At 42.9% G+C, this 12,144-nt stretch overlaps 1 protein-coding gene across 3 annotated transcripts in view; it reads left to right on the top strand.

Moving 5' to 3' along the window:
- The first annotated feature begins 1,674 nt into the window (after positions 1-1,674).
- Positions 1,675-12,144, top strand: part of EPS15L1 (epidermal growth factor receptor pathway substrate 15 like 1) — a 48,802-nt gene continuing 38,332 nt past the window's right edge. For all 3 annotated transcript variants that reach the window (XM_048287717.1, XM_048287716.1, XM_048287719.1), the window contains exons 1-9: positions 1,675-1,739; positions 6,796-6,837; positions 7,056-7,145; positions 7,389-7,436; positions 8,095-8,190; positions 8,846-8,908; positions 9,713-9,838; positions 11,352-11,411; positions 11,750-11,986. In XM_048287717.1, the coding sequence (XP_048143674.1) occupies positions 1,710-1,739; positions 6,796-6,837; positions 7,056-7,145; positions 7,389-7,436; positions 8,095-8,190; positions 8,846-8,908; positions 9,713-9,838; positions 11,352-11,411; positions 11,750-11,986 (792 nt within the window). In that variant the 5' untranslated portion in view covers positions 1,675-1,709. The remainder of the gene's footprint in view (positions 1,740-6,795; positions 6,838-7,055; positions 7,146-7,388; positions 7,437-8,094; positions 8,191-8,845; positions 8,909-9,712; positions 9,839-11,351; positions 11,412-11,749; positions 11,987-12,144) is intronic.

Below are 12,144 nucleotides of genomic sequence, written 5' to 3'. Positions count from 1 at the left end.
ATGTTCCAGTAAAGGGTTCGGTGTGTCAAATGGGCAAAGAATGCTTCACAGCGTACTTGGAACCAAGGAGGAGATGAGCTTTGCTAAACTCCTGTAGCCGCTGTGCACCTGTCAGAGTTTCAGAGCTTACTGAGTCAAGGCACCTTATCTCCAGCTCTGTCGTGGTGCGGGACCGACAGCGCTCTGTCCATCCACAAATCTGACCGTATCAGCTTAAATTCAGTTTAAAATTTTTAATTCAGACTGATTTTTTTCCCTTTCACAGTTCTGAAATAGACATACAGAGTGCCTGGACGCCGTCTTAATTTTTTTTTTTTCCTAATGCGACGAGGGAAGTGAATTGGAAACAAGGAATGATGTGCCTGTTTTTCTGTCTGACCTGTTTTGTACCTCAATCTTGTAACTTTTTCGGTCATTTCCTTCAAACCCTTCTCAAGTCCTTCTGCTCTTCTGCATTTCCTTCCTTCCCCAACAACTAATGCTATGAATTTATAAAAAACTGAAGGCAGACTTCAGAGCCCAGGGCTCTGCATTTGCCTCTGGACACTGGCTGAGAGGATTTTGTGTGGTGAGGAGAAAGGGAGTGAGAGAATCCCTGGAAGCCCCGACTTCAGCTGTGCCACTTTGTAGTCTGTGGACGGACTGAGGTAAAATTTTTCTGCTTCTGCTTGTCCAAGAGCTGTAAAACAATTCCAGTGATGCTCTGGGGTGAAGAACTTTTAAAGCTCTGAAGTACGACAGTTGCCCTGCACTTTTTTTTTTTCCTAAACGGATTCCTGTTGATTCAGCTTTTATGTGGTCACAAGTGATCGAGCCTCGGTCGGGCTGCTGCTCAGGATTTATACTCGGCAGTCAGGGGTGTATTAACTTTGGTGTATTTGATGCCGAAAATTTGATAATGGACCACAAGAAGCTTCATTGGGGTTGAAGGACCTTCACTGGATGAAGGCTGCTTTGACAGGGTTTAGAGCTACAAAGTTGATCGAGGACCGGAGCGTCTCGCTGCCGAGGAAAGACTGAGGCAGCTGGGTCTGTTCAGCCTTGAGAGGAGACCTCGCCCGTCTCTCAGTGTCCGCGGGGAGGGGTCAGAGCATGGCCCGGGGGCTGCTCCGTGGGGCCCAGCAATGGGACAAGAGGCAGCAGGCAGAAACTGGTGCCCACCAAGTTCCACCTGAATATGAGGAAGAACTTCTTTACTGTGCAGTGACCGAGCGCTGGAACAGATTGCAATCCCTCACCGGAGATATTCCAGAACTGTGTGGACGCAATCCTGTGCCATGTGCTCTGGGATGGCCCTGCTGGAGCAGGGACGTGGGACCGGGTGGCACTGTGGTCCATTCAAACCTCTCTCGTTTTGGGATTATGTGACTGCCCAGGGAGGTGGTGGTGAGGTCCCCATCCCTGGAGGTGTTTAAGGAACACGTAGCACTCAGTGCTCTGGTTGACAAGGTGGTGATCGGTCAAAGGTTCGACTCAACGATCTAAGAGGTCTTTTCCGTTCTAAATGATTCAGCGACTCTGTGGAGCGCTGCGGGCAGCGGGCACTGTCGTCGAGGAGCGCCTGCCACGTCCCGATAGAGCCGCCGCCACTTGCCGGCGGATCCCGGGCACCTCCTCAGCCGCGCCGCGGCCGCCTCGGGCCCGCCCGGCCCGGCCGTGCCACCGCCCCTCGCCCCGCCCCGGCCGCGGCCCGACCCAGCGGGAGGAAGATGGCGGCGCTCATCCCCCTCAGCCAGCAGGTACCGGGCTGCGTGGGGACGCGCGGCCCTCAGCATCGGCGACCGGGCGGGCGCGGGGAGCGGCAGCGGGGCTGCAACGTAGGCGGGTGCAGCCGGGCCGGGATTGGTGCTGAGTACAGGCCCTGTGCCGGGAGCGGCTCGGCCCGCGGGGAATGAGGGTCGGGGCGCGGCGGGGAGCAGGACCCGGGCGGGGCAAGGGCGGCGAGTGGCCCCCGCCGTGCCCCGGGGCCGGGGCGGCCGCTGCTGGGGGACCCCAAGCCGCGCCGGCGCCCTCCCCTCCTGGAGGCCCTGGAGCTGCGTCCTTGGGGAGCGGCTGAGGGTCTCCTGGCGCTTCCCCACCCCGAGCCGCCGGGATTACCGCGGGCCGGGGGTTTCAAGGCAAGGGCTGGGGCTCCGCACGTCACCCCGTTTTCCTGTTCTTACCGGGGGGGTTGATGCCGCCTGGGGCTGCTGCACTGTTGTGACCGGGTGTCGTGACTGTGTGTGGTGTTTAGGACGTGCGTGAGGAGCGCGGCCGTAGCGCGGGGACACCGGGAAGGGGCTGAGGGATGAGCGGGAGGTGGTCGCCTGTCAGGAGGAGGATGGGCTTCTCTGCAGGGCAGGGGACACGGCACATATCCCTGACCCTTGGGAGAGGCTGTTTCCAGCTCTGGTTGAATGCTTGGGATCCCTGGGTTGATTCCTGTTGTTACAAGTTTTTTGATTGATTTCTCACCCGAATAATTCAAGCCTAAGCAGTGTGACCGCGGTTTATTTTTTTCCATAGCCCTGTGAAGAGAATCGGTTTACTTATTTGCTTTAAAGCAAAAGAAAAGTAACACCACCCCACTACCCTCAATGCCTTGAAATTAAAACTATTTTCTACGCTGTGCCTAGGCCAGTCAAGAATTCAGAATGACTCCTATTATTATTTAAATATATCGATTTACTTTTGGTAATGATCTTTGAGATGCGATACTGTAAAAATTTCTCTCTCAGTGGAGTTACGTGGTGCTTGGATAACATAACTTGCTGTGTGTCTTACTAAGAACATGTATTGCTGTTTAGCTTCTGAATAGCAGGAGTCCTGATTAACATTGGTTTGATTAAGTGGACATATTCAGAAACATCTGAAAACATCCGTGTGCACACAAACTTATCAAAAATTTTCAAGTGACTAATGTGGTGCAAAATATGTAAGTCAAATAAACTCTGGATGTGAAATAGTTGTGAAACCTCTATAGTGCATTGGTAAAAATCAATTATCAAATATTTACTCTAGAAATGCAGTTTCTCTGTTGTTTAAATTCCCGTTGCTATTTGAGAGACTGGAATCAATGGTATTCCTTTTGATAAAAAGTGTGTTTAGGGGATAAAGGACCACATTCTGTAAACATACCAGTTATTTTTATAGTATTTTCCAAGTAATTCAGTGGAAGCATTGTAGTTTGAAAGCTTGTTTTCCTATATTGAACTGTCAAGAGTAATCTAGCTGTAATCAGGGCAGTAAACAGAATTTCTCTTAAAGTAATAAACTTCCTCTTTTAATAGCCTCCGTTTTGTGATTACTAAGGAGATGTGTACTTAGAGTAAATGCCAGGAATGGAATTAGAATAGGAGAGGGTACACGTGCTATAATGTTGAGGCATGTCCATTCAGAAAGATATAAAATAAGAACATTGATACCAACATATTAAGAGCTGCAAACAGCATGGGTAATTCGAGCAGCTTAAAATGTTTGATCATATTTGATCATTAATCATTTATTATAATAATCATTTTAGGAAGAAATTCTTTCCTTTGAGGGTGATGAGGCCCTGGCACAGGTTGCCCAGAGCAGCTGTGGCTGCCCCATCCCTGGCAGTGTCCAAGGCCAGGTTGGATGGTGCTGGGAGCCACTTGGTCTAGTGGAAGGTGTCCCTGCCCATGGCAGGGGGTGGAGCAAAAGGATCTTTAAGGTCCCTTCCAACACAGACCCTTCTGGGATTCTGTGATTCTATGATTCTGTATTATTCGTATTTAACATTCGGCTGTCTTTGTTTCACCTGGCTATGTATAAACCTAGTTGAAGAGCAAGCCTGTGAAATCAGTTCTTGGAGTTCAATTTGGTTTCAGTTGTTTACCTTCAATAAGTTTATTTTCTTACATTTTATGTGGTCTTTCCGCTGTGCAAAGCCTGTTCATCCTACAGCTTCAACAGGTTCTGGAGAGTTATGTTAGAGGTATTGGGACAGTGCAGATCCTTTTGTAGCTCAATCTTCTAAGACAACTCAGGATACTTGTCAGGTAACGTAAGGGCAAAGGCACTCATTTTGGGGCAGCAGCAACCTTCTTTTGGCTCTTGTCTTTGTGAACATCTTTTTTTTTTCGTCTTTTACACTCCCTGTTTTCAGCTCTCCTATGGTATGGCTAGCACGGCTGAAAGAAAATTTTTAAAGAGAAGGGACACCAAGGAAAATAATGAATGTGATCCAGAGCTCTTTGTGACCCTGAGATGACCTCAGGAAAGAGAACTGGATGTATGAATTGTTCTGGCGGCAGGAGCTTACTCCTGCCTTTTTCCCAGGCCTGCAGTAAGGGACTCGGAGCGGTATCCGTGCGTGCGCACTGCGTACCACAAACGCAGTGTACGGATCTGCTGTCACTGTGCAGGCTCAAGACTTGAACTTCTGAACAGGAAATCAACTTGGGGATTAAACAGCAAGGCGCTAGGGCTCCGAAGGGTCTGTTTGGCAGGTGGTCTAAAATATTAGTCAGAGGTGATGTTTTGGGGAGTATAGAGCAGGCATAGGAACCATGAGGTGGGTAAACTGTTAATCAAACTGAACCTCTCTAACAGGTTATGCTTTGACATCATCAGCTGTGGGCTCTTCAAAATTTTTGTCTCTGCCAGCGTTGACAGTCTTGGGTAGGTCTTTCATCAGCAGGTGTCACCAAATTACAGAATCCTCTTGAATGATAGTGATGTCATGGCATGTGGTGACGGGTAGATAGAGAGCTGTGCTATTTTTATCACTTGAACCCATTTTGTCTGGTCTGCTTCATCACAGAGGTGTAGTCATTTAGGTAAATCGGTCGGAGAGACTGAATCTTTGTAAAATTCCGCAAGTAGAGAATTGATCCTGAAGTGCTTTCCAGCAGCACTTGGGTGAATAATTTGCTGTAGAAGAAACTTCACAGCATTGAAGCACATCACCCTGGCTTCCTGCCGTGTCTGCCAGGTAAGTCAGCTCCACGTCATGGCTGACGATATCAAACGAGGGTGACAGGAATGTCTGGTGATGGGATGAGATCATTCAGTCCTGCTGCTGGAGTGGTTTGCTCTGTATCTTGGTACGAATCCAGTCTCTACATGCTCTAGGTCGCTCACCGCGTCGGGAGAGCATTAGAGGAGCTCGTAGTTGGTGGTTGACTCTCTTGTCAGAGCTTTCTGATTAAACAAGGGGTGCATAGTTTGGTGATAGTTGGCTGAAAACATGCTGGGTTTTATTCAGAGTGGAACAGACTATTTCCTACTTCCACCTTTTCTCTGAATGATGTTTCCTGCTTGGACAGGAACGCAATGCTTATATGTGCTGATCATTTACATGCCAGCAAAAAGAATAGTCAGATTAATGAGTTACGGTTGCAGCATTCTTTGGAAATCCTGTCCGCCATCAGGAAGAGCGAGAGCTTCCAGAGGGGGCTGATGTTGGAAAATGCAGCAGCTTGTTTTGTTGATGGATATAAGTGAAGTACATTTAAGATGCTTAGGAAACTGTTCTGAAAATGCCGGATTTTTCTATTCAAATAGAGCTACAATCCTCAGAGAGTCAGTGTTTGCTTGTGCTTGGTTCAGAGAACTTAGTTATTATGGATCGCTCCTTAAATGAAGATTTGGCATGTTTATTGTAAACTCACGGGAAGGTTTTCTTGGCATAAACTAAAATTTTCATGTTCTTGATTGGTCTTTTCTTTCATCTTGTTCCTGCCTTCCTTCCTCTCAGAGTAGGCAGAACATCTGGAGATCCATGACGATGACAAGGAAGAAGATGACATTTGGGAGGGGACACAGTAGTGATGGAACTTAGTGTGAAATACTCCTTTTCGGGTGTCTGACTGCTGTCCTGGAGGTGGGGAGTGGTTATCCCAGGCAGGTTTTGTGACATCTCTGCATCTCGCTCTTAAACTGTTTATTGGGTTGTTTTGTTGCTTTCTGTTTAAGGCCTCTGAGTGGTCTAAGGACTGACCTGTTTTTGACTGGATTGGTTTTGCTGTTGGCATTGAGGCTGAGGAGAACAGTGTGGAGGATAACCTGCACAGGGCTAGAGCTCACGTGGCAATTGGAGGAGGCGAGTGAGAAGATGGGTTTTGGGGCTTCTGCATCTTTTGGCATTCCAGTTCCCATCTGCTTGGAATGTCAGCAGGAGGGACCGGGATCTGCTTGTTTAGTACACTGAAAAGTCAGGGCTTCCCTTGGGTCTGCAGCTTTCGTGCAATGCAGTGATTACACCAAGTTGAAATCCTCCAACGGTGCCATCAGGAAATTGTGAGAGTTGTTAATTTGCCGTTCATTCTTCTTTTTTTTTTTTCTTTTTTTTCTTTTTAAAGTCTATTTCAGTTTAAGTTCCTAGTCCTGAAAATGTGTTAACACAGGCACAGGGCTCGGGGGGTGTGTGTGTGTATAATTGTCTGCTGAAAATACTCTGTAAGGATGTATACAGTGCAGGAGGTAGTCAGGTCAGTATTGTGTTGAAAGCTGGGCCTTTGTTATCAGTAGTTCTCATACTGATAACCTGAAATACTTGGGCAAATAATTTGAAGCTGTTCTTCAAAACCTTATTACTTTGTAGTGTCATTAAGTAAAAGTGTGAGGAGAGGTAGGAATCCTGATGAATGAGAAGTTCTAAGAGGTGACAATAGCCTGTGGTCTTGGTGGATCACTGTTACCCACACTTAAATTTCAAGTGTCCAGTTTGTAACACAGCAAATTAACACACTGTTTTAGGTGTTTGATAGAAGTAACACACAAAGTGCTACGTTTCTTTTCCTGTCAGTTCTGATTGTTGTTTATTCCGTTTTCTTACTTGTGTTTCAGTTTTCTACCGGGAATCCAATATATGAAACTTACTACAAACAGGTACGTTCTCAAAAAAAAGTAAAAATAAAGTGCAGTTTCTTCTTCCCCAAGATTCCCTTCTCTTTCTTTTCCCCATTGCAGTGCTAAACCTGTGTGAATTCTGAGTGGTGATGCAGTTTGTGTAACTCCTTTTGACCTAGGGGCGAGAGACATTGCATTTCTTAAATTTGCTTTCACAGCAGTTGTGTTTCAATTAAATGTTAATTTTTCTCCTTCAGGTAGATCCAGCATACACAGGGAGAGTTGGGGCAAGTGAAGCTGCGCTGTTTCTTAAAAAATCAGGTCTCTCTGATATTGTCCTTGGAAAAGTAAGTTGAAGGATTTGGATAATGCAGTAATTGTCTGTACACTTTTTTAAGTGAAAGGAAAAATTTAAAAAGAAAAATTGTCTTTTGTGTAACATTTTTGTTTTTAACTTGACAATTCAATAGCATTGTATGTCATAATTTGAAAGCTGAATGAACACTTTAAGAAGACATACAGTAGGAACTGTTGAGCCGAGTTAAATTTTATTTGAAATTCACAATGGCTTTTATTTTGTGTCTGCACAGATATGGGATTTGGCTGACCCAGAGGGTAAAGGATACTTAGATAAACAGGTAAATGAAATGTTCATGTAGACTTCCTATATTACCTTTCCTAGATTAGCCTTGTTTCAATCAAACCCTGGTACCACAAGTAGTTATTGTTAACTTTTTCTGGGTTGAGTTTTTGTTTACAAGATGAGTTTTTTTCCCCAGCACTGCTCATATCCAAGTGTACTACTCAGTGAGGCTGCAGGAGAAGTTTGGTTCTAATTTTCTGTATCTCTTTTGTTTTGTAAATAATCAGTGTGTGTGCTATGCAGATACACAGTCATCGAGTCACAAATGCAAAGTATGATTGTGTTTTAGAAGACTCTCTTGGGTAAAAAACTCTAGCATTTTTATTAAAACTAGCTTGGAATATCAAATAGCAAGTTACTTGTAGATACAGATAAACTCTTTCAAAACATTACTAATTTTTAAGAAAAATTGTTAAATTGTTGAGGAGAGTTCTTCATAAAAACTAACTTCCAATTTTCTGCTCTTTGTTTCTTGTTACTGTAAAAATTTTCCTGACTCATCTTTAAAAGCAAAGGGGTAGTTGTCATTATGGGGCTGTACATCTTGGGGTTTTTTTTACTGAGCTGCACATGTACGGTGTTAGTAAAAATCGTAAGCAGGTTATTTTTTGTGATTTGAACTGGTTTCTAACAGCCAACGCAATTGTTTGTAGGGTTTCTATGTTGCGTTGCGCCTCGTAGCATGTGCACAGAATGGCCACGATGTCAACCTGAGCAGTCTGAATTTGACTGTGCCACCTCCTAAATTTGTAAGTAATATCCACTTAAATGCAGGTATGTGTTATATGAGAGCTAAGGCTTCAGTTGGAACATTGGAATTCCATTTCATAAATGTCATGGAACATTGGAATTCCATTTCATAAATGTCATGGTTCTGGGGCTTCAGGCTGCTGTCAAACAGTTCCTTAGGACACAGCAGCCAGGGCTGCCACAGTCTTGTCATCCCGAGTGACAGGAAACCGGCCCCTTCCTGGACTGCAAAACCAGTGCAAGTTTAAGTCTGGTCAACTTGGTCAGGAAGCTGATGTGGCTAAACTCTGAATTTATGAAAAAAAAGGAAAGAAAAAAAGATTATTTTGGGGCTGGGTCAACAGGAGTGGGTAGTAAAAGTCACAGCTGTGGCTTTGCCCTGCAGTAGCTGCTGCAGAACCTCTTTGGCTTGTGTTGGTTCTGTGTTTGGGTACAAACAGAATGTGCCTACTGAATGTCCTTACCCAAGTGCTGTAATGCTATAAAATGAGTGTGACTTATATTTGGGTACACGTGCAGCCTATTTTCCTCAGTGTAGTTAAGCTTCATGTCTATAACCATCTCTAAATTAATGCAGTTAGTAAGTATTAGAGACAGAAGTGTGTGTATTTATATATTTATATATATAAAAATAAAAAATTTTCTAATTTTTAGCATGACACTAGCAGTCCTTTGCTGATCACACCACCCTCAACAGAGACTCACTGGGCTGTTAGGGTAAGTGTAAAAGAGAACACATTCCATCCATATTTTAGAAGTAAATATTTTTCTTGTGTGTAATTTTCCCAGTGAGAGAATTTTGTATCAGATGTATTTCCCATTTCAGAAGTCATCCCTTTCTGTGCAAACTTGTGCACAACAGAGAACACGGAGGTGTAGTTTTACATGTGCAATGAGTACTAAACAACTGTTTGACAAGCACTGGTGTGATGTTTTTAAGACAGTGAATTTTAATCTTCTGCCTGGATTTCTTCCAGAGTTCTACAATTAGGCACTTTGTTTGTATAAAGGAACCCCACTGGGAACAGCAAAGTATTTCACCACATCCAGTCTGAAGTATTAATTTAAAGCTTGAGTTCCTATGTTCTAATTAGTATTCAATGATACAAGCAATATATATCATTTGGAAAAAATAACTTTTGGTGCATATATGAGGATATTTATATTTAAATAATTTTCAAATGCTAACATTTCCAAAATGTAGAAATTTAATAAAAATACTTGTAGTTACATGTACTTTAAAGTGGGAAGAATACATTTTAGTTCTGCAGAGTTTATCAAAATGCAGAAGCACACCTTGTCTGCTGCATGGTCAGCTGTCATAACCTTAGATTTAGGAGCTTAATTTCAAAGCTTTCTCTATGGGTTTACATTTAAATACAGCACAGTGGCACTTGCAAGAAAGCTTGGAAATTTCGGATGAGTACGTTATAGACCAGTCTTAATTTCTTGCAAGATCTCATTTTCAGTACTCACACAGATACACTTTTTTACTTATTCAGACTATTTCTTACCAACTAGGTGGAAGAAAAAGCAAAGTTTGATGGTATTTTTGAAAGCCTTTTGCCAGTAAATGGTTTACTTTCAGGAGACAAAGTAAAACCAGTACTGATGAATTCAAAGCTACCTCTTGATATCCTAGGAAGGGTAAGTAAGCTGTTAAGATTTAGCTAGTCTCTGTTTAGCTTCTCATAGTTGCAATGTTAAAAATGTAATTTATCAACATAGATCAGGTTTTGGCTGAGATTTTGCATTGTGTGCATGCTATAAAGCAGGAACATTAAGACTCTGAAGTCTTCCACTTAGAAATAAGAATAAATGTAGTAATTTCGGCCCTAGAGTAGATTGGCTTTATTTTCTCTATTCATTTAAGAGCTGGAAATTTGATTTTGGTTGTTTAAAACCAAGGAAAGGCTTTCCTAAACTGTAATAGCTGTTATAACATTAGATTCCTCTGTTTTGTCATTTTTACAAATATCAGTTATTAGACATACCATTAAATCCATCCCCTGTTTGTACAGGAGAATACCTTAAAACATCCTCCTTTTATTGTAGCTGCCAAATTGTCACGTTGGTTTTTTTCTTTCATTTCATAAATACTTCCAAGGTCTGAGTTTAGTGCATCCATTGCTTATTTGCAAGGGAAGCAGACCTTAAATATTTTTCTGCCTCCATTAAAAACACATTCTTTAATGCTTTGCATATTGATATTTCTGAGAATGAGTATACTCTGTGTAAGAGCTGTATCTGCGTTACCTACTTTTATCTCTTCAGGAAGAACTGCCTCTTGCTCTGTATTATCTAAAAAAAAATCTAAGTAAGATTTGTTTTAAATCTGTACTTGAGTATTGCAAAGTCTTTGAAAGACTTTGGATTTTATATTGTTCTTGCCACAATGGAAATTCAGGAGGCTTTTACCTCTTCCAAAAAAATTTGTGGACAAGGTAAGGGACTGAGGAAATGGGCAAAGGACTAATCGAGGAGCTTAAATTTGCCAAGGGTGCAGTGATAAAGCGGAGTTCTCACAACTGAGCCTCGAGTCTTGGCTTTTTGTGCACTCCATTATCTCCAAGTCATATTGATGGTTAAACAGTGCTGTGTTGGAGTTCACAAAGTTTTGTATCTCTCTAAATCTTCTGCAGGTTGCATTGGCTGTGCCTGGCCTAATAATGAACTAAAGTTGATAAATGCTTAAATTCTCTCCCACAGGAAATTCAGGGGGCCAGAGGAAGCTGCGCATAGTTTTAGTTGTTAGTAGAAAACACTCATCATATAGGAATGGAATAGGAGTTAGAAATGTATTGACTCTTTCTATTGAACTTTCTTATGAAGAATTTGAATGATCTGCTAGCCCACACCCTTGGGGCAGTTCTGAAAGCCACCTCTGAATGCTTTTAGTCAGCTTGATGACTCCATAATTGCATCATAGAAAGATGAAAAACCTGCCTGTGTTGCAGCCAGAATTTGTTAGAGTCAGTGTTGATTCATGTGGCCGGAAAACTCTAATCCAATCTCTTTCATCAGAGAATGTTTAGATAGGTAATATAACTAATATGATCTTCACCAAAATCTATTAGGAGTCTTCAGGGGGCATGTTAATATGATGAATACATAAAATGTAGCTTGCTCTGCAAATCATTTTTAATCTTGATTGCTGTAGGTCTGGGATCTCAGTGATATTGATAAAGATGGTCACCTGGACAAGGATGAATTTGCTGTGGTAGGTTGCTTTAAATTCTCAATTCACAGCCTAGTCTGTCTGCCAAAGCAAATAGCTCATTTTTTTCTCAAGAGCTTTGCAGCTTTCTGTGCTCCAGTCAACTATTCTAATCTAACCTGTTCACATGGAGCTGTTAAATGACCTTCCTCAAATCCATCCACTCACTCTTCTCCGTGTCAAGATTAAACTTGTTGGAATTACATTCAAAATTATTTGCTCTGGTTTACATCTCTAATCTAACTGTCTTTGTTTTACTAATATGTAAATGACTTACACGGGAAGATCTTGTTGCTTTTTCTAATAATTTTGAATGTTATCTGACCTTCTTGCCTTTGCAGGCAATGCATTTGGTTTATAGAGCTCTTGAGAAAGAGTCAGTTCCTTCACAATTGCCCCCTTCTCTCATACCACCTTCTAAAAGAAAGAAGACACCGGTCTTTCCTGGTGCAGTTCCTGTTCTCCCTGCAAGTCCTCCACCAAAAGACAGCCTCCGTTCCACCCCATCCCACGGCAGTGTCAACAGTCTGAACAGTACAGGGAGCTTGTCTCCCAAGCACAGCATCAAACAAGCGCAGGTACACGTCTTTCTTTCTTATTTTTGTAATTTTGTGTATTTGTAAGCTGTAGGAAAAATAAATCTGCTTTTTAATTTCTGCCTCATGAGCACTTGAATTCGGGTGATTTGAGTGGAGCGGGCGAAATGAGAGTGGTAAGACTTGGAAGAACGGAAGAA

Source organism: Corvus hawaiiensis, chromosome 28 (genome assembly GCF_020740725.1).
Source record: "Corvus hawaiiensis isolate bCorHaw1 chromosome 28, bCorHaw1.pri.cur, whole genome shotgun sequence".
NCBI classification, from domain to species: Eukaryota; Metazoa; Chordata; class Aves; order Passeriformes; family Corvidae; genus Corvus; species Corvus hawaiiensis.
The sequence above is the reverse complement of the archived record's forward strand: the minus strand, read 5'-3'. Positions and strand labels throughout refer to the sequence as shown.